Source organism: Parus major, chromosome 6 (genome assembly GCF_001522545.3).
Source record: "Parus major isolate Abel chromosome 6, Parus_major1.1, whole genome shotgun sequence".
NCBI lineage: Eukaryota > Metazoa > Chordata > Aves > Passeriformes > Paridae > Parus > Parus major.
Genome location: NC_031775.1, coordinates 14,812,787 through 14,834,029, shown reverse-complemented (window position 1 = coordinate 14,834,029; position 21,243 = coordinate 14,812,787). Strand labels below are relative to the sequence as shown.

The 21,243-nt window shown below is 40.7% G+C and overlaps 1 protein-coding gene and 1 long non-coding RNA gene across 10 annotated transcripts in view; one reads left to right on the top strand and one right to left on the bottom strand.

The window, feature by feature from the left end:
• SLC16A12 (solute carrier family 16 member 12) overlaps positions 1-20,340 on the top strand; it is a 36,347-nt gene extending 16,007 nt beyond the window's left edge. For 6 of the 9 annotated variants that reach the window (XM_015633372.2, XM_015633371.2, XM_015633370.2 and 3 more), the window contains 6 exons: positions 7,746-7,951; positions 9,711-9,814; positions 11,058-11,201; positions 13,559-14,150; positions 15,223-15,482; positions 16,596-20,340. In XM_015633372.2, coding sequence (XP_015488858.1) covers positions 7,842-7,951; positions 9,711-9,814; positions 11,058-11,201; positions 13,559-14,150; positions 15,223-15,482; positions 16,596-16,858 — 1,473 coding nt within the window. In that variant the 5' untranslated portion in view covers positions 7,746-7,841 and the 3' untranslated portion in view covers positions 16,859-20,340. Of the gene's footprint in view, positions 1-3,534; positions 3,713-7,745; positions 7,952-9,710; positions 9,815-10,476; positions 10,695-11,057; positions 11,202-13,558; positions 14,151-15,222; positions 15,483-16,595 lie in introns of those variants that run through there. The other 3 variants (XM_015633377.3, XM_015633379.3, XM_033515679.1) reach the window with 3 other exon arrangements.
• Positions 10,010-13,552, bottom strand: LOC117244644. The gene is made up of 2 exons (XR_004498115.1): positions 11,669-13,552; positions 10,010-10,226 (listed from the first exon to the last, which is right to left on the bottom strand). It is a non-coding gene; the product is annotated as an uncharacterized LOC117244644 (long non-coding RNA).
• Positions 20,341-21,243: the final 903 nt, after the last annotated feature.

The following is a 21,243-nucleotide window of genomic DNA, read 5'->3' as shown; positions in this document are numbered from 1 at the left end:
TTTTTTAAACCTTTGTAACAGTGCTGGAGAGATACTGATTTTATGGAGGTCTGAGATGCTGAATGAGTGCCCTGCTTGTAAAGACATGCATAATCTGCAAGATTACTTGCTCACACAAGGACTATTTCCATGGATTCATCAGCCATTCTTTTCAGAAGAACATAAACTTTGTTTTTGTCTAGAGACTGGACACATATTTATCTAGACACATATTCATACAGAAAAAAGGCTGACAATATAGAGTGACAGTCTTAAGATGCTCAATGGAGTACTTTTACTTGGGAACATAGGGTTGCAAAGAACCTCTTGGGTTGTTTTTAAACAAGTCAAAGTCATAATCATATAATTCTTGATAAATAGACTGCTGAAATCAAAACAAGCTGTTCTTTTTGAGTTAAATAGCTAACTCAGGGTGCAGAATGGGACAGCTGTTGACTGGAGAAAATAGATTAGATTAGAAATAGTGTTTGCCTCCCAAGAGCTGTACAGAATTGAAGTCTTTATTTTCCATGTATTTAAGAACAATTTAGGATTTAGCTCCCTGCCAGAATGCTGGCTGTAGTGCCTACCATGGTATGCAATTGCTATTGTGGGAATATGGGAAAGCAAAAGAGGCTGAAAAAGTGTCTTGTTTTTTTCCTAACAGGAAAAAAAAACAAAAAAGAGTACCTCCTTTTCTTTTAACTAGACCAGCCAATAGAGGGTTTGCAGCTGTCTGCATCTTCTGTGCTTATATAAAATGCCATGTCCCATTTAATGTGCTCTATTGTATAAGTTAAGGTAGCTAGTAAACTTCTGGAAAGACTCTGGTCAGTGGTCAGATGTTGTCATCCTTGATCCTTCAAGACATGCAAAAGAAATGAACTCTTTCAAAACCTTTAAAATATTTAATCTTATGCTCCACTGTCCCACAGAACATACATATTTTTTTAGCTAGCTTTTTCCTTCTTCTCTCTTCCTCTTCTTTGATACTCATACCATGCCCTTTTTGTTTTCTCTTTTATTCGTAGTTCTTTCGTTCGTTTATTTTTCATTTCATGGAAGATGCAGCAGTTAAAGGGAAGAGAAAGCAAGAGAGTATTAAAGCCAGAGGTCAATATGAGTGTAGCAAGTGCCTAGAAATAATATTTGGGGTGCAATCTGAAGAACAAAACAGATAGAACTACCCTAGAGCTATGTGAATAGCCAGAAGATGTTAAACTGCCCTAGAGCTAGGTGCATAGGTTAAATGTAGCAAATATATGCAATTCTGTTACCTTTCATGCATTAATGAATCTTCTCCAGCTGCACTTAAACTGCTTTGTACTTGTTCTTCATAAAATTCATCTGCACGAATGTTCTTAAAGTGACTTTGAAAGCTGTGTGTGTTGTTGTTTACCAGAAAAGTACAGCTTAAATTAATTAGTGTTAATGAACCTGTTCTGGAAATGTGTCCTGACATTCTGGGCACAAGTTTCTCAGGCCTCTCCTGCCCCATCTTCATGGTAAAGGCAGCAAATGGCACATATAGTTTAACTATTTAGATGTATCTCACACTGTTCCAGAAAGAAAATTCTAGATCAGTCTCTTTCTTATGCTTCTGATAATACATCTCTGCATTATGGAACAGGCAAAAGTAAGTGTTGGATTCTGTGCTTATTTATGCTGGTAATACATATTTGGGCCAGCTCCATTGGGATAAGCTGCACAGAATCCTTCCATGCAGTTCTGAAAGAAATTGCAAAGGCATTTAAACACACAGAGACATTTTGATTTTGTGTAATCAGGGCAGGGTGAAGAATAAGAAAGTAGTGGAGTGGGACCCCTATTATGGTCTGGGATCTGTGTTCTCCTGCTGAAACCTCACCTTATTCCTTTTCCTCTGGCTGAAGCTGTATCCCTCTGCAAATGGAGCATTTTCAAAAAGCACCCAAACTGTCAGGCACTGGAGGTGGTATTTCTAGAGGTGAGGGAGTTGCCAGATACACCAACACTATAAATTAAGCAGGTGAACAAGGTAGGAAAAACACCATCCCTGGTCACCAGGCTGGCCAGTGTGACTGTACCTGCTGTTCTTCTGTCCTCTGTCATACAAATGCTTTGCATCTTCACACTGTTGTGATATCATTATTAAATTAATTTATTTAAATAAGGAAACCTTTAGGGTGGGAGGAGAGGTGGGCAGGGGGAGCAGTGAGTACTTTGCTGGCTGTGAGCTGTTTAAAAGGTCAGTGGCTCCTGTCGTTCTGCTGGCTGGTGGCTAAGCTGCTCTGGATTTTTGTGCTCCTGTTCCTGGCAAAAGGGACCTTGTGGTGAGGTGCAAGGTTATGGCAATGCTTTTTTAGTAACCTCACTCCTTTCTGCTGGCTGAGTGGCTGAGCAAGGGAGATGCTCTCAGGAGCACAAGTTTTCTTTCTAGGCTTCTCAAAAACAGCTGCTGAAGTAACGGCTAGGTTATTTATCCTGCAAAATTAAACTTAATGTTTTAAATTGGGGGAACAGTTTAGTGACTCACTGTTTAGTGAGCTGCCAGGGCACATTGGGTAACTAAAGCTTTCTAAGGGATTATCAGAATTTGTACCATTTTCACCCCCCTTGCATCATCTTTGAACTCGCAGCAAAGCACATTTACTTACTTAGTGCTTGGGTGAAAATTATCTAGCAAAGTACAGAGCTAGATATTTCTTGAGATTATATTTTAATGCTGCTTTCCTTTAGCTGTCTGAAGCAGCAGGAACTTTCATGTACATCTGAGATACGTTATAATAGCAGCCAATGCTGCCAGGCCTTACTGTGGAGCAAATATGCAAAAGGAGTCTTATCCTATACCAGAGGGGTTAAGAAAAGATGCAACTTGAGAGCAAACTGGCATTTGGGAAGGGAGAGGACAAGATTGTGCAGATGAAGTGTGCTTTCTTGCTGTTCAACTTCATTTGCAGAGTCCACAATCTGTACTATCCACCATACAGATAATTAGAAAACAGCACCAGAGTGTAAGCAAATTAAGTTTCCTAACCTCCAAATGAAATTGTCAGTTGGCATAGTAAGTGCTTTCAGACATGTGCAGCCACAAGAAAGGTAATTATTTAACTTGCCTATTAGTTTAGTGGCTATGAAAGGCACAGCACTCCTTGAAGCAAGTGGGGAGTCAAGGAGATGAGGTTTACACTAATCTGCTATAGGGAGGCTGGCTGGCCTTTTCCTGTTGGCCAGGCATTTTTTTATAGTATGGTTGTTTTCAGTTGCTTGTAACCTCATTAAATGTTTGCTGGCAGGGTTCTGGGAAAATAACAGCAAGTAACCATGTAACCAAATAGCTAATCTATGTTTACTTAGCCTGATATGTCATCAAATTCTTCCCAAGTACGTTAATGTACAGCTAAAAATGCGAACTAGGGTCTCAACCCTGATCTGAAGCTTGCCAGGGAAGTTGGACCAGAGATCTAGGCTGAGGCCATGGCACCCATCTACTACTGTTTGTGCATTAAAATTAGTTAGGGCTCTGTATTTCAGAGACTCCTCTGAAAATTTTTGTATGTATTTTTGCTTATTGAAGGGTCACTGTTATCCATTTTGGCATTACTGGAAGTTCCTCCTCCACTCCAAATAATCAGAACTTGGAAAAAAACCCAAAAAACCAACTTCATTCTTGGAGAAAGGGCAATGAAAGATACTGCTCAAACCCAAATTAAGAAGTCTCTCCTTGCCAAGACTCTGCAGAAGTGCTCCAGTGGTATGTGTGAATTTCTTAGGATCCTTCTGTGATGGGTCATGTGCTTATGCAAACTCCACCTAACTATATTACATGTGATTGCCAGGAAAATCTTGAGCTAAATAACTTGAACTTTATGAGTGCCCTGTTAATTCATGGATTCTTACGAGCTATTCAATCATCCATTTGAACATAACTTATTGAACTTGAAATAATGCAATAAATCTACCCCAAGGCTCTTAGTGTTACATGCAAAATGTGGTGGCCACATGGTACAAAGCACTGGTACTGGCTGTGCTTGTTCAAGTGAATTTGGCAGGATAACTTGATCATAGACTTAATTGACAAATCAGGATGTAATTTATTTGTGCCACTTTGGCTTTATGATAGATTAGCTAGCAGCTTTTTATGTGGCTAGGTTAGATGTAGACCCTCACAAAAGTGTTGAATTTTGTTTTCCACCTAAGTAGACTGGGATGTGGTGGTGGTTTAAATCAAACTGTACTTGATGATCTGGTTCTAGGTGAAGAATCATGTGACCACTGTCTTAGTCATCAGATAACTTGTTGATCCAATGTTTGCACATATTTCATAAGGCAGTTGCCTGAAGCTATACAGGAAGCTTCAATCAAAGCTACAATTGACTGTATCAGTTAAAAATAAAGAATCATTCATTAGTTTGTGTCTACCTGAAATGTAACATAAATCCTGTAGAACTGTCTGCTGCCTGGATGGAATCTATAAGAAATATGGTTTGCTCACAAATTAGCAGCATGTGCTGGAAGGCAAATACATAAGGTGTGTGCCAAGTGGTGAGTCCATGGGTGTGTCTTTTGTGTCGTGTGCCTGGTATCCTCTAACTTTTCACTGAAGGCATTTTCAGCCTCCCTTGGATTTTGGTTTGTAAGCCATACTTGCTTACAAACATGCTTTCTACTTTTACTGCATTAACCAATCTGTTGTCTCTTTTTTTCCTCAATTTGTTTGTCTTTGTGTCAGAAGTTTGAGTATAGTGGAGAGGCTTGTGAAGAGGCCAGTGATGTCCTGCTGGGCATGTGGGCACCTGCAAAAACTTTTCAGAAAGCTTTGTCAGCTGCGCTTGCATTTTTTGCTGTGTATTAAAAAATTGTGCCAGAAGAGACAAACTGTCCTGGTCTCCATTCTGGAGATTTTACTGATTTTTTTATGCATGTAAGTTTTAGTAATTGAATACCTTGAAGATGAGGTTTGAAACCCTAAACTCATTTGAGTTTCATTTGTTTTATAGTATTTTTCTAATCAGCTGTAGGAATGAATTTTCAAAGGCTGCATCCAGCTGAGACTCTTTAAACTCACTTCTATCCATGAGATGCCAGTTTTTTGCTTGCTTTTTTGCTCTTGTAACCCTGGCCATAAATTCTTGTTTGATCTTTGTGAGCAAATGTGGCTATTGATAGGTAATCCAAACTGTAGCCATGTCATGTGTCCCATCTGAGATGTGGCCTGTTCTTCATACAAAGAGGGAATGGTTTCCATAACCAGGCAGAACAGAGTGTCTCTCCAAAGAGCCGGAGAAGTGAGAAACAAAGCAGGTCATAAGAGTTTTTATAATACTTGAGCTCTCTTCTAGTTCATTAATGTGAACTAGAATTATTGCAGTAGTACTTTGTGATGAGTGAAAACCACCATTGTGCTAGACTCCTTAAAAACACTGAGATTAACCTTGCAAAGGCCTTATAATACAATTTAACTTATGATGAAACAGATGTTTGTGACAGTGGGCGAGAAGATAATAAAACAGCATAAGTATGTGTTCTAATGCTTGTAGTGGGAATTTCTTTTGGCTCTGAATTATTAGAAAGATTTTTACAAATATTTATTTATAAATAAATATTAGCAAAGTCTATTACATGAAGAGAGAAAATAGGACAGTAAGTTTTATTTCCAAATATAATACAGCAGTTTTGGTCTAAAATAAAGTGTGTGGTACACACTGATTAGTGCAGAGGGAAAAATATGTGGTCCTTGAGGAATACCAGGAAAGACCTGGAACAGTTATTTAATGTTAGCTGTTTTAGCTGGTATAACTGGATGGCAGTATAATATAGTTTTGGCATCTTTTGTGGATATTTTTATTCACTGTTATTTTTCAAGGATATTGTTTTAAACGTGGCCAGCACAAGTCACTGTTCAAAAACGACAAGCACACATTTTGTTGCAAGGTTATGAATGGTGCTCTTTGCTGTTCACTTCCCATGGCAGTTAGGATGCCCCATATGAAAGCACAGCCCCTGGCTTTTGCACTTTGGTTCTGCTGGATGTGAAGGAAGGCTTCTAGCAGCTTCTCACAGAAGCCACCCTGTAGGCCTCCTGCTACCAAAAACCAGGCCATGCAAACCCAGTACACCCCTATCTTTGAAAGCTGCACTAGGGATTTTCTGTTTTCAACATTAATGGAGTGAGTTCTGTTAGAACATAGGACTTTATGATACACTGAATGATCAGCTGCAATTCTTTGGCATTGAAGGCAAATCAGATCGATTAGGATTACATTTCTTATTGTTTTTGAGTCAGAACACTACCAAAGATTTTGTTTTCAAAAAGAGTCTGTTGATACTCTTGTACAGTGTTGTTACAGGAAATTATTTACAGCCTAGTCAACTAAGCTTTCAACATGTTGTGTTTTCTCCTATTTTGCTCACTTTTGAATTTGGTAGAGTGTATGTTTTCTTAAAATAATTCTGGTTTTGGTTTTGAGCTGAAACTCAATATATCTCCAGGAGGTCACTGATGAGCACTTCTCAAAGGTTCAGATGTGATGATGTTTAGGGCTGGTTTTAGAGTGTCTTGCTCTTTGGGTCAGGGAGCTCTGGACTTTGCAGAGTCAAGCCTTGAGCATCACCTGTCTAAGCAGCTTCAAGGACCAAGGATGCACACTGTTAGCCATGTAGCTGCTTTCTTGAATTGCCATTTTAAGTGGCTCTGTAGCCCTCTGACCTGTCCTAACAGGTCACACTTCCTGGGAAGCCTATGGTTCTTGTCCATGGGAATCTTGCATACTTAGCATCTGTTGTAGCTAGGTGAGATAGAAGCTATTTGAGCTTTCTTTACAAGCAAAACTGAAAGACATTCCAGATATTCTGCTTATGTCTTATAAATCTTTGATCCATCCAGAGGCTAAGGGCTTGCTGGTTATGACAGAAGCATGGACTGAAATCCAGCACTGACAGCCAGCACTCAGTTGCATGTTCCTGCACTGAAAAAATTGGGGCACTTCAGGTCCCTGGGTTGAGCCCTGCCATGCAGTCACTGATGCAGAAAGGACTAAGGACTGTTGGTCCCATTAGCAAAGCACATGACTCTGTTGCTCGCATAGGGTCCAGTGGGTGTCATTTGGTCTCCTGCAGTGTCCTGAAGCAGCCAGGGTGTTTAGAGATCATTTTATGGCCTGGATGCAGACATGGTTTTGATTTAAGTGGTTAGGAGAGGGGGACAGGCTAGCTCTAACCTTCTGTGAACTGTCCATGCTCATAAAATTAAGTTGCTGTGTCCTGATGATTACAGCTTCCATCTGGGGTTAAACTTGTGAGAATAGAGGTTATTTTATCATCAGACCTGCTCTGGTTGTGGAGTAAATATTCCCTCCTTGTACAAAGGTGAAAACTGTACGCTCTCAAACAAAACTTTTGCACTAAATTGTGTACAAGGAAGAACAGCTAGTTTGAGTAGAGACTGCAGTTGAAAACACAGTTGAGGGAACGACTTGCTGAAGATGAATGAGTGACTGGCAGCAGTAAAGTGACTTGCACACGCACACAGTGACACGTAGGGGGAAAGAGTATTGTGTGCTAGGATGCAAGTGCTGGGCAAATTACCCAAATCATCACGAAAAGCATGACACCAGGCACTGGCTGAAATTCTGACGGCCCTCTCGGTTCCAACAAATTTTCTTCAACGGCATGTGAAAGAAAACGCTCACTTTTCTGCAGCGGGCAGAGCTGAGGCAGGCTGCGGTGCCCAGGTTACAGCATGATCCGTGTGTCCTGACTGCCGCCCTGCCTGTTTCTCTCCCCAGATGCCGGACACCCATGTGCCGAGCGGCCCCCGCCCGGGCCGGGCGTGAGGGCCGGAGCCAGCCACTGGCACTGAGGCGAGCAGCGCCGGGATCGCCATGGCCTCGTCCCGCCGGGCCCGGCTCCGCGGCCCTCCCGACGGAGGCTGGGGATGGATGATCGTTGCTGGCTGCTTCCTTGTCACTATCTGCACCAGGGCCGTGACAAGGTAAAGGCACTCTGCTTGTCTTGCTGGCCTCTTTGTGGCGTTAGCTTTTTTGGTTTTGGTTTGTTTTTTTTCCCTTCACCTTAGGAAGAGGGTTTGGGATCTCCCCTGATGTTCTGAAGTCGACAGGGTTATTCTGGTTAGGTACAAACTCTCTCCTGCTATATTTTCCAAGGCTTCCTGAAACCCCTAAGGCTGTGGGGACAACCAGGGGGGTTATGAGCCCTCTGGATTTAGTCTCGACTCCTCTGACAGCTGCTCTAGCTTTCAGCACCCGCTCCCTGATCTCTTACAGAATCAAGGCCTGGGGCAGGTAGTGCTATTTCAGGCTGTGGTGCTTTGGCTGGGGAGGGAGCAATCATGTAGGGTCTCTTCGGATTCACTGTGTCCCTCTGACCCCACAGCCGTGCTCATTTTTGGTAGTCCCAATGAATTTGTGTGACTCCTGAGTCAATGTGAAAAGCATGTAAAAACACCCTTCTCCTACTGTGAGCATTTCAGGTACTGTCCTGCCAGAGAAGGGCCGAGCCCTGGAGAACAAACCCCTCTCTACACCCTTCTGGTATCCAAAATATGCAGAAAATATTCTCTCGAAAATAGAAAGAACAGGAATAGACTGCTGCCTTGCATAAACATAATGCAATCTGGGATGAGATTGCTTTCACAGTGACTTTGATATCAACTGGAGACAGAGGAGCCTGGTGTGTGTGAGCATGGACAATTTAGCTATATTAAGCAAGGAGATAAGCACCCTGGCAAGTGAGGAAAACTGAATGAATGTCTTGTTGGATAGTCAGTATAATGTAGATATAGTGTTTCCTACCTAAAGTTCTTACTTCTTATAAAATAAAGCTGCCAGGTTTAGGGATCTGAAGTCTTTATGGATCTAGGGTCTTGAAGTCAACAGCACAGAAGGGGATAGAAACACTTATACAGTGTTAGTTAATGTGTACAAATGTACCAATTCCATAATAACAGTAGAGAATTCCTAGTGGATTTAATTGCTTTTTCATGTGTGAAGTGTGTTACATCCATGAAATCACCTCATGGCTGGCACATGTTAGACTACATAGAAAAATGGAGTATGTGCAAGAAAAAAAGTAGAAGTGGTTGTTCACTGATTCAGGAAAAAGATGGGGGAAAAGGCATCTCTTGTTGATCCAGAAAAGAGAATGAAACTATGCAGCCTTTTAGTCTGTTCCTCTGCAGGGACATGTTGAACAGTAACACTTGTTAAGCTGAGCAAAATAGCCTCTCCTGGAAGCATTTTATTAAACTGCTGGAAGGTCCACAGGCTCCTGCTGTGTTTTGATTCTCTATTTGAGAGGAGTTAACTTTGCTCTTGTCCATCAATGAGCACATAGCTGCAGGTGGTGTTTGCTCTGTAGGTATTGTATTGACCCACCGTCACGGTTTGTGCGTGTCAACAGCAACAAGGTCAGTGAAGAACTGTGAATCCAGGGCTTTGTGTGCCAGGGAAGCAACATCATCATATGGGCTACAAGTTGCTGGTGAGAATTAGCATTTCAATTTTTTTTTTAGTTCAGAATACTATGAGTAATAAAAACTCTAGCAGCAGACACCCCAGAAAACATGTAAAGAAACATATGATATTACAATGTTCATGACTACAATTTTGATTTTCCTAGGAGCTGGAGAGGACCTTCAAGTGGGTACTTTTTATAACTGAAGAGTGAGACCAGTGTTTTCTGTGAGGCAAATATTCCATGTTTAAGATTCGTGTTCATATTTTCTGTCCTAGGTGCATTTCCATTTTCTTTGTGGAGTTCCAGGCATACTTTGGGCAGGATTATGCCAGAACTGCTTGGATCCACTCCATTGTCGACTGTGCTACAATGCTTTGTGGTGTGTATTAGTCTTTTACAAGTAATGTGACTGCTTTTGCATTGTATCCATCTGGTTTTAGCATGCTCACAAATTGGTGCAGTCAGCTGGGAAAGAGTGATACTGTGGGATCTTTGGGGTATGGTATATCCAAGCTGCTTCCCCCAACACAGTTGTGAAGGGGAGTGTCTTCATACTAAAGAAAAGAAGCAGAACTTTGCTTTGTGAAATGATGTAATTTTTCAGAGATGTACTTTCGTTGAGGTCTGCAGGGACACCCCATGTTTGAGAGCTGTTAACTGAGCCATTGTTTCCTCTGCGTTTTGATTAGAGTCATATTTGAGATGTAGCACAGGATGTACATCTTGCCTCCAGATCAAGTTACAGCCATCCTCCTTTTATCAGAAGCGTGTATTCACAAATAGTCTTCTCTCTTAAAAGAAAATGTGGTATTATTAAAAATCACATGCATCAATGCAATGGTTGTATGAATTTATCATGGGTTTGCTTTAAAGCTGTACAGCTTGGTGATAATCCATGCCTTAGTGCTGTAGAAGAGGTTAATCTGTAAGAATTAGACAGAGGGACACAGCTGGAATGAGATGCAACAACTCACCTGTGACAGCCAGGTTATATCTTGGGGAAAAGAGAGAAGTAAAAGTAACCTTGCACTGGAATTGCAGGTAACAGGGGGAGAGTGCTCTTGATGACATCCCATGGTAGAAACAGCGAGATCTGGGAGGAATCAATGTTGGAGAAGTGCTGGAGAAGGGTAGCAGCCCTGGAGGTTGTCCAAAGGAAGTGAGACCTCTCCTGTTTGTGTCTAACAAAGAGCCCAAAAGGCCAGGGAGTTGTGAGGAAAGACACCTAAAGTTACTGAGGGTTGAAGTGCAAATTCCAGGTGAGGAAAAGTCTGAGTGTTGCAAGCAGAGTAATGAACAGTGTGGGCTGTTGCTGTGGCCTGTATTGAGCCCTTGACATTGCAGATTAGCTGTGTTCCATAACGACTTTGATCTACATAAATGGCTGCTAAGAAAGCTGCTGTAAGTTTCAGGTTTATCCTGACTTTCAGGAAAACTACTTTTAGAATTATTTTTCTTTATATTTGGTGCTTATGCCATTGTGACAGGGTTGGAAGATCACTCTGTAGCTGCAATTACCATTTTCTCCTGCTTCCTGCTGCTTCCTTTTCATTTATAACTGTTGCAGTGAATTGTGTGTGAGGACCCGCCATTAACTACCAGCTTTATTTGTTTCTTTGAAGCCCCGCTTGGGAGTTTAATCAGTAATCATGTGTCCTGCCAAGTTGGTATCATGCTAGGAGGGCTGCTTGCATCTACTGGACTAATTTTGAGCTCATTCGCCACCACTCTGGAACATCTCTACTTATCATTAGGAGTCCTCACAGGTAGGATGCATTCAGCCCCTTTGTTGCTGCCAGAACACAAGACAGGAATGCTAAAATGATGGGTGATCTCTTCTCCATGTCATATTTGCACTGCCCTCGTCAAACAGAGATATTCAGACCTGTTCCCATCATTGTAAAAGAGAGGCTACCCCAGCAAGAGCTTCAGCACTGACTGATCTCATATAATGCAAATGTAGCACCCTGCAAAAGCAACTCTTACCTTATATTAGAAAGAGGATTATCGATAAAGTTCTGAAATTATGGGAGGTCAGGAAGGACTGCTGTTGCAGCTGGTATACATGAAAAGGTTTCCCTATTTTGTCTGGGACTTGGGAGGAGTTTGTTATAGCAGAAGTTTGAGACTGCCCTAATATATTTTCATATTATAAAAAAGTTTAAATCAAAACAAAAATGTAAGTAAGAGGTAGAGGAGCTCTTGGTGAATACCAGGCACCTCAGCTGTTTACCTTACTTTTGTCTGCCTTACATTCCAGTTGAAAAGCAAAAAAAATTGCTGGTTGGTAGTCTCGCTGTAGCAGCTCTTCCATTTTTGCTCAGGTGTGGTGAAAACAAATTTTTGCTCTGTCCTATCTGCCTGTGTTTGTTGTGCACAGAGGAACTTGAGAGGGGCCCGTGGTCACACTGACATTCCTTCCTCATTAATACTGACCTGGTAGCCACGGTGATATAAGACCTTGTACTTGGTCCCCTGGAGTTTAGTAACAAGTTGGTGGAATTACTGCAGTTCACATGCTGCCAACAGCTTATTTATTTTAAAAAAAAAAAAAAAAATCCTTATTTTAGCGCATGTTGCTCCTGTATTACGATGTTAATCTTTGACAAATGTGTTCATAACAAATAAAAAGGCTTCTTGTAACTTGAGGGACTGTGCTACATACTGTGCTAATACTTCTGAGGCTTCCTTAGTGGGAGCTGCTGTGAATACCAAGGTGGAAAGGCAGTTACAATTTGTACATGGAGTAGTAAAGAGCCAAGTTCACTACAAGCAGTGAACTTTTAGTCTGTGGACCAGTTAACAAAGAGGTGAACTGTTGGTAAAGGCTAGATGTGGTGCCTCCAACCCAGAGAGCAGGAGGGACCACAACAAGTGAATGTCTAAATCCATAAAAGCAGCAGGACTTGAAACCAGAGTGATGCAGAGGTGAGACTGGGGAATGTCAGTAAGCAGCAGAGTTCCTTCTAAGACATATGAAAATGTTTTCAGCCCTAAATTTTCCACATTTCACAGGGCATTTGTTGGCTTTTTTGAGACCTATTTTCCCCTGCCAACTCACTAGAAATTAAATGGTGTGTATGCCTAACAGAGTATGATTTTCATAACTCTTGAGTGATGATGTCTAGCTTAGGGCTGCTCCTCTGGCTCTGCTGCCTGTACAGGTCCAACCTCAGCTCTGTGCCCTGCTTCTCCTCTCGCCTTCTGAGGGGTGCCAGACTGGGCACCTGCTGCCCAGAGTCCCTCTAATCCTCTTATTCCATCCTGGCAGGTTTAGTGCCTGCCCCACACAGTGTGGCCTTTGAGGAGGATGTGGCAAGCTGGTTACAGCACTGGGGACTGTTTTACCCTCAATGTAGGACATGCTCCAAAGCCCTAGTCAGGAACTCATTTCTATTACTGATTCAGAAATACATATTTTAGTGTTAGGGCAATGACTTGATGATTAAAACCTGCTCTCTGATTCTGCAGCAGAGACCACAATCTTTTTCTCCATCCAAGAGATGAATCTTATTTGTTTACTCTACTGGATCTGGCTTTCTGAGGCTTTCCTCCCCCCTTAACTTGTAGGCAAAGATTTAAAATGGTCAGGACTCCAAACAGCTGTTGCAAGGAGTTTGTTTAGTGGACCAAGAGAGGTTTTTTTAGAATATTAGTAACAGAGACAAGCTCTTTGTACTGTGTTTCAGAGACCTGAAAATTAATGTTCAGGGTTGCAACAGACCAAAACACAAACTCGTGCCTCATCAGGACAGCATGTCCAGTGCCAGCATTGGTGCAGACCCTGGGGAAGACCTCATTTTGCATGCAGGAGACGCTGGCACACCACTTCTCTCATGTTTAGTGATCATCCTTGTTCTTGTTGTGAAGTGAACCCCATCACTTCTGTCTGAGTCTTATTATTGTGAATTAATGATCATCAGTTAGGTTTGTCAAGTCAGTGACTCTGCCAGTGGAAGAAATACATCATCCTAGTTGCTCATCATATTCAGACTGGGCTGCGTGATACAGAATAAGCTTTCTATTCATTTGTACTAATGAAAACACATTATGTGATTTGATTTAATATGTTCCATATGTCATGCTTAGTATTAAGCCATCTGCACTTTGCTTTCTCTTCTAGGACTTGGGTTTGCACTTTGTTATTCTCCAGCCATTGCGATGGTGGGCAAATACTTCAACAAAAGGAAAGCACTGGCGTATGGAATAGCTATGTCAGGAAGTGGAATTGGTACCTTCATCCTGGCCCCTGTGGTCCAGCTCTTAATTGAGCAGTTTTCCTGGCGAGGAGCTTTGCTCATCTTGGGAGGTTTTGTTTTAAACCTCTGTGTCTGTGGTGCCTTGATGCGGCCTATTTCTCTTAAGGAGGATTGTAGAACTGCTCCTGAGTTTCTTGAACAGAATTATGTCCCTGAAACAGAGAAACAAGACTTAAAGCGAATGTCCATATGTCCACCTTTAATCAAATTATGGCCTCATGAATGTTTATGCTACTGTTCCTGGAAGGAATATGACTTTTTGCTGATGCCAGGCTTCATGGTGCTCGCAGTGTCAATTTTATTTATGGCATATGGCTGCAGCCCTCTTTTTGTCTACCTAGTGCCTTATGCTTTGAGTGTTGGAGTGAGTCATCACCAGGCTGCCTTCCTCATGTCCATACTTGGTGTCATAGACATCATTGGTAATATCACCTTTGGATGGCTCACAGACAGAAGGTAAGGGCTTCTGGCTGATCAAATGTAAGCTTTAGCTGGTGGGAGGCTAGATGCAAGCGAGGTATAATACATATAAAAGTTAACATTATGGACTCTTTCTGTAACTTAAAAAGACCCCAACAACACAGTCTAACTTTCAGAAATGCTTGCTATTTAATTTTTTGTCTCTTCTGAGTTTGTTTAATTCTGCTTGTTTAATATATTTTTTTCCTGAAAAAATGATGTGTTTGTATGTTGGATAATGGAAATGTAACCCCTTGCCTGAGGTATGTTGAGCATGATTCTCTGTATCTGTTTCTTGGGGGATTTCACTCTGCTTCCTCTGCCTTTCCATCTCCTTTGTGTGCTGCTGGGGAGGCACAGGAGTTATGGAAGAGGGTCCAAGGTCTGGCCTAATACTGTTAGGCACAGACTAGGAAGGACTGTCTGAAAATTGTTATACATTTTCCAGTATATAAGAACTCACCATGCTTTGTGAACTCAGCTCACTGTAAGCATCAGTGTGCAGCATCTGTAACACCAGTTAGATAATGGCCAAATTAACTAGGATTTTGATTCTAAAGGATGCATTCTTTGCACTTATTTAGGTTGTGGGAAAAAAAACAATTACTGTTTTTGTGGAGCAGGAAGGAAGGAAATTGCCATCTCACTTAATTCTAACTCACATTTAAAGGCTGTCTGGAAAGATGACAGCTAAGAGAGGTATACTGCAATATTTTATGCATAATTCTGGGAGCACCTTGCTGAGCTGGGTTGTAAAGCCCAATGAAGTACTGCTTTGAACATTGAAACTTCAGGGGACTGAAAATTCCTGGCAGCAGAGTTCTGTCACTAGGAACATCCTGAAGAGCACTGCAGGCAGCATGACTGCTGCTGGCCAGATGTTTCTGCAGCTGTAGGTGGGCAGCTTTCCGTACTTGGGCTTGTGTGCTGAATGAAGACTTGTCTAAGGAAATGGACTTAAATTTGAGCTATAGAAAAGAGAGAGAGATTGAAGCACTGCGTGGCAGAGCATAGAAGTGGAGATGCTGGTTTCAGTGATAATATTTTTCTTTTGTTTTGAAATTTGCAGGTGTCTGAAGAAGCATCGGTACTTTTGCTACCTCTTTGCTGTGGGAATGGATGGCCTATGTTGTCTTTTCCTGCCAGTTCTCCAAAGCTTCCCCTTGCTTGTGCCTTTCTCATTTACCTTTGGCTACTTTGACGGAGCCTATGTAACGCTGATCCCTGTCATGACAGCAGATGTAGTGGGAACTTCTTTGTTATCATCAGCACTGGGTGTTGTGTATTTTCTTCATGCCATACCATATCTAGTGAGCCCACCTGTGGCAGGTCAGTTTTGCCAAATGACTTTCCTATAATTTTACCAGTACTTCAGATTTATGTATTGCTGTGATGTTAAAGGAAGGAAGGACAGCAAATGCACAGTGAATGTGAAGGTAGCCTCTGGGTAGAGGAATAACACAACTGGACATTCATAGGTTTTTAGATCTCCCATCCTGGTCTCAGTGGGATGATTTCTACATATAGAGTGAGATGAAATGTAAAAAACAAACCAGTATGGAATGGGCTTCTAAGAGCTGTTACATCACCACTTCATGTAGTTTAGAAACTGTGCAAGTAGAAGGAGTAAAATACTTCACTGTGAAATTACATGATTTTGTAAAATCTAAATTTCTCTAAGAGAGTTTAATTCCAAGTTGTTTGTTTGTGTGTGTGTACGAGACTTTTACGTAGATCTTTTAGTCTCTACGTTGCTTTGAACAGGTGGGTGAGTCATCTCCACTCCTGTTTGGTCACTAGATCATCCCTGTAATATCTAACCATCATTTTTCCCATCCCTACCATTACAGTGAAGTAAGGAGCCCTCTACCCTTATTATCCCTTAGAAAGCAGTTGACATACTTTTTGATATTGTGGAAGGTCTGAGATATTTTTCAAACAATCAAGTATATTTATCTTGAATATTTTGTCTGATGTTTACACTTTGTTTGATGTTTCAATTCCAAATTAATCACTGCTCCTGAAGCTTTTAATTTAATTTTCCATAGCAAAAATTATCGCAAAATAGAATTAAGTGAAGCATGAACCTGGGCATAGCTTAATAAATATTTCTGCATGAAGATCTTAGAGCTCTCTAGGCCTTCTAAAGACTGCCAGTTAAATCCGTCCAGTTGGAAGATGTTTATTTAGTAGTGTGGCTCTGCCTTTTCTTCTGGATTTGAGCTTCAAACAAAAGGCCATAAAGATATTATTTGCCTGCTGAGAATAAATCCCTCTCTGCCCCAGGACGTAAAAGTATAGTGATGGTGATGTAAACCTGTATTGTTTGATTGCATTTATATGTGATAGCTCCAGAAGTTTATAACTGGGTCACAGGATTTGTAAATTATCTGCCAGAATACTGGTAGACCTTTAAAAAAAAAAATTTTTTTTTTCTTACAGGTTGGCTTGTGGACACAACTGGCAGCTATACTGCATCATTTCTCCTGTGTGGATTTTCTATGATATTTAGTTCAGCACTATTGTGCTTTGCAAGACTAGCAAAGAAAATCAAAAGAACACATTTGCGGCCCCTCACGGGTAACATGGCCTTGAAACAGCACATCTGGACAAATGGAGCAATAGCTTATTCTGTCACAGCAGAATTAGACCAAAGGGATGGTGAATTTTTGGCTGTGGATACAAACAGCTTCAGCAACAGGTGACAAGTGCTGTTGAGATTCAGTATGGCATAGCCTGAGGCAGATGTGGCTCTGTGGTGGTTACACTGTTGAAGATACTTCTCCTGTGAAGCAAGACATCTTTCAGTTAGATTTTTCTGTCCTGTTTTAGTTGGCTTAAATCTATATACAGCAACAGTAATACCAAGTTAATGCAGTAATAGAAAAAAGCTAGACTGAAAACTGAGTTTGTAGATACAATCATTCACAGATTTATTTGAAATGCAATGTTGGTTCCACAGGTATCAGTCACCAAAACTGACCAATAACATTTACATTGAAAAATATCATAAATGACACAAGATTTTTCATTTTGTGGTCTAGTATGTTTCAATGGACTAATCACACACACCATGAAGAAATCTCCACATTTATAAATCTGCATGAAACTCTTTGCAAATGAATTTTTCAAATGCCAAAGTCATGTGTTCGTTTTGCTTCTGTTTTTTGGGGGTTTTTTTAAGAAAATCTGGCAGGAAACTGATTTATGCTGAAAGTATCTCTGGAGCAGCTTTAATTTTTACAATGTGCCTGAACTTTGTACATACATTGCAATTTAATTTCAAATATTTGAAGTGTGCTTTCCCACGTGCTCTCTAGCAAATTTTACTTTTTTACTTTTTTCTTTTGGATACCTTTAAAATTTGAATTTCTAAACATTGACATTCTGGGTATGATCTTTCAGCTGATCCTTGTCTTAGAGAGTGGAAAATGTGCTGTGGTGGCTCTGCTATCTGAAGAGGAGTGAATTTGTGCCATGGGACCAGGCATGCTGATAGATAAATGTGCTTTAACTGCATTAGTTGGAAGAAACCCAAAGGCAACCCGAGAGACCAGAGAGGCTCCTGTGTTTTCAAACACAGAACCTCTTCCTCTTGTAGAATCAGCATCTATTAGAGAACTTTAGAATCCATGCAGCCAGATGGCTGAGAGATTGCCCACCCCACAGGCTGACAGTGGAGAGGATGTTGGCAGAATTGTTTCTGTGTATTGCAGTGGCAAATCTGTCTCTTTTCAGACCCAGAAGCTGCATCTTCATGTGGTGCCAATTGCTCATTTGTACCATCTGAAGAGCTATCAGGTCACTTTTCCTTGATGGCCAGAACACAAGAGCTGGCAGTGACTTGATGACAGTTTGCTGCTACTTGTGTGAGGAAAATACTCCAGTTGGCTGCTTCACAGGAGCTAGGGAGTGAATGTAGCTCCTGGAGTAACTTACTGATGTGATGGTCTAATAAATACTGGGATTCTCTACATTTCCAGAGTGAAAACATCAGCAGCAATGGAAAACTTTACATTCCACAATACAAATAGTTTCAGTGTATTGATGCCACCTCAAGCTGTATTCTGTTCATTAACAAATTGATCTGAGTCGAAATAATGTTCATTTACACTGAACTAGTAATTTTTTTAGTCTTCAGTGTGTTGAATGGCTGCTCATTTTGTGTGTCTTTTCCACTCTGTGCCTTGTAAGTGAAAGCAACATAGACTGATGTTCACCAGTTTGATTTAGACCAAGAGTACAGCCATAGGAGTATAATGTATTTATATATATATACACACACATATATATATATGAATAACGTGTATCAAGTAGTTTTATTATCCAAGTGTATAATATAACACTTATATTTGATACAATATATTCAAATATAACATATTAAAATTGTTTGTGTCTAAATGAAATGTTTCTCACTGTCCTGCTTCAGGAATGTAGTCAGAGCCAGTAGCATGATCTATGTGCACAGACCATAGAATAAATGCGAGCAGTGCAAAATCTACTTAAAACCAATGACATAACTTTTCTTCAGCTCAGCATGAAAATTGAGTCTTGGGCTCCAGTTTCGTTTTTAACATATATTCATAAAAAAAGACAAAAATTATCCATGGGTGTTTCTTAATGAGTTAGGAAAAATATGCACATTTGGGAAAAAAATTGGTTTTATTAGTTAGTACTGATGAAGATAATTTTTTAGAACTTTATACAATATTTTAACATTAAAAAAAGTAGAGAATAGTGTGGTCAACAAAAACCATAATTTATTTTTAACATGTTATAAATTACCACTGTAAATTAATTTACAAAAATTTAGTTACTTTGTTTATCACATCACATCATGTCACCTGTTGTTCATGTCAGAGCTGCATATTGTAAAAGCCTGTTGGCATAATGCTATGTGCATTTTTATCATAGTAAATTACATTTAATGTAATTGTGTAATACATTACTAGCATTTTTTATTATTTCAAGATTTTATTTTTTCATAGGCTTTTCCCTTTTTGTTTTTTAAGCAATACTTCTTGTTTTAAATGTCTTATTTAGCAGCAAACATTAAACTGGTTTTATTCACAGACCTTTTGTAGAAAATGGCAAAATTCTTTCAGGGTTTTCCAACACTGTTTCTGCTCTGACTTAAATCAATGTTAAAAAGCTCATATACTGGAATAAAGACTTTTTTGCTTAAAACACACTGTGAAATATCAGCCCTGTCATGAATGCCCTCAATAAGAAACAGAATGAAGGAAGTGTAGCAGGAAACGACCTGCAAGTGGAAGAAATGGCAATACAATCCAGGCTGGTGAAGCCTCATGCCAAACTTCTAGCTCCTGCTCCACACAACCCAGGCTCAACAGGTCATCTTCATCCAGCCATGTGAAATATTCCAAGCAAAGCATTATAGAATCTCTAGGTTACAATAGTTTTAAAGAATGATTTACTCTATTGGCAGCCAAGGTAGCTGAGCTAGCTGTGAACAGTTTTCCAGATGAACACTGTATGTTTGAGGATTTAGGAGTCTTTTCCACACTTAATGGTCTTGTAATTCTATGTTCCCACCAGCCCTGATGGGCACATGCATTGATGGCTATGAGCTCAGCTGGAGCACTGCACTGCTGAGCCTGTCTGGCTTCCTAGGACAGCGTGGTGGGACTTGACTCTCTGACCAACACAGATTCTACCTCAGATGGATCCTACCTGCAATTATGCTCTGTTCTGTGCAGTGGATGGAAATTCAGTGTAACTAAGGGAAACTGCTTGCAGCTGCTGAAGTTATCCCATCTGTCTCCATTCCATGAGGTTTGAAATGGGAAAATAATAATTATTTTGAAATAATTTATATCCTAATGATAACCTGGATACATTTAATAAATTGTACCGTGGAAAGTTGTGTGAAAACAACATTGGAAATCAAGTACGTTCTGTTGAAAAATTACTGTTTTTTCAGAAAAAGCATTCCTGAAACGTTCCTGTCAGCTTGGATAATAATTTACCTCCTGAAAGACAAAGGCTGTGTTACTATATGGTGAATGTATTTTATATTGACACAACAATGCCTTGTTCGCTTTCTAAAGTGTTACAAACTTACGTGAGAAAGAAGAGTTTGTTAAACTGTAACACTACTTCATGGTCAGCATAGCAAAGTCCTTAGTGGGGAATAAATAAATAATAAATAAATAAATAACACATTCTTCTTAGTGATTATTCTGGTGTATTTCAGAAAAAAAAATATACTTTAGAAGGTGCTTTTGAGTCATGAATTGGTACTTCCTGAAGGGTTATCTTCACTCATTTTTCCCTCTACACTGCTAGCATCAGCTTCAGTGATGTATTCGCACTTGGGTGTGAATTGAGAGGTGTGTTCAGCCTCTGTGCAGTTCTAGTTTTGCCCAATGGATGTGTGTTTCATTTAGTCTATCTCCAAAGCTCGAACTCAACCTGCTCCCCATGTCGGCACGCCAGGCAATGCAGCAGCACCACCCTGTGGGAAGTAACGTTTTTCCTCATTTACAAGACAGGCAAAATCCAGAAGGCTGTGTTTGCACAGAACATCCCCAGGTAGTACTGTGGTCCAGAGCAGTCCTCCAGAGTACAAAGGAGGTGAGGCACAACAAATACACTTTTTGCATTACTGTGTCTTGCAGTCAGTTTCTTCACTGTGCAGATCGAGCTGCTATGACTCTTCATAAAAATTCAGGCTCACTTTTTTTTTTTTTCCCCAAATAATTTATAGCTTATCTGTATTTCTTGAAGGTTATTTTTTCAGCAGATGTCCTGGTGGCAGTGTAGAGGGGGACTGGATGTTGGCTTTGTGAATCGGCACCACCTCTTCCTCAGATTCTTCCCTGTTGCCCTCCCCCATCTATGCCCTCAGTAGAGTTTAGATAACAACGATGCTGAGCTTAGAAGGTCTCAGGATTCACAAAGGCAGTGAGGTTGTCTAACAGACCCTTTTTCCCCCCATAGCTGGGCACACCAATGTTGTGTCACCAGTTCCTGACTTTGCCCCCAATGCTGTTCCAGCTTTCAGGTCTGTCAGAAATGTTCCCAGCCCTTCCTGTTCTCCCTCCTCACCTCTCCTTCCCTAGGTAGG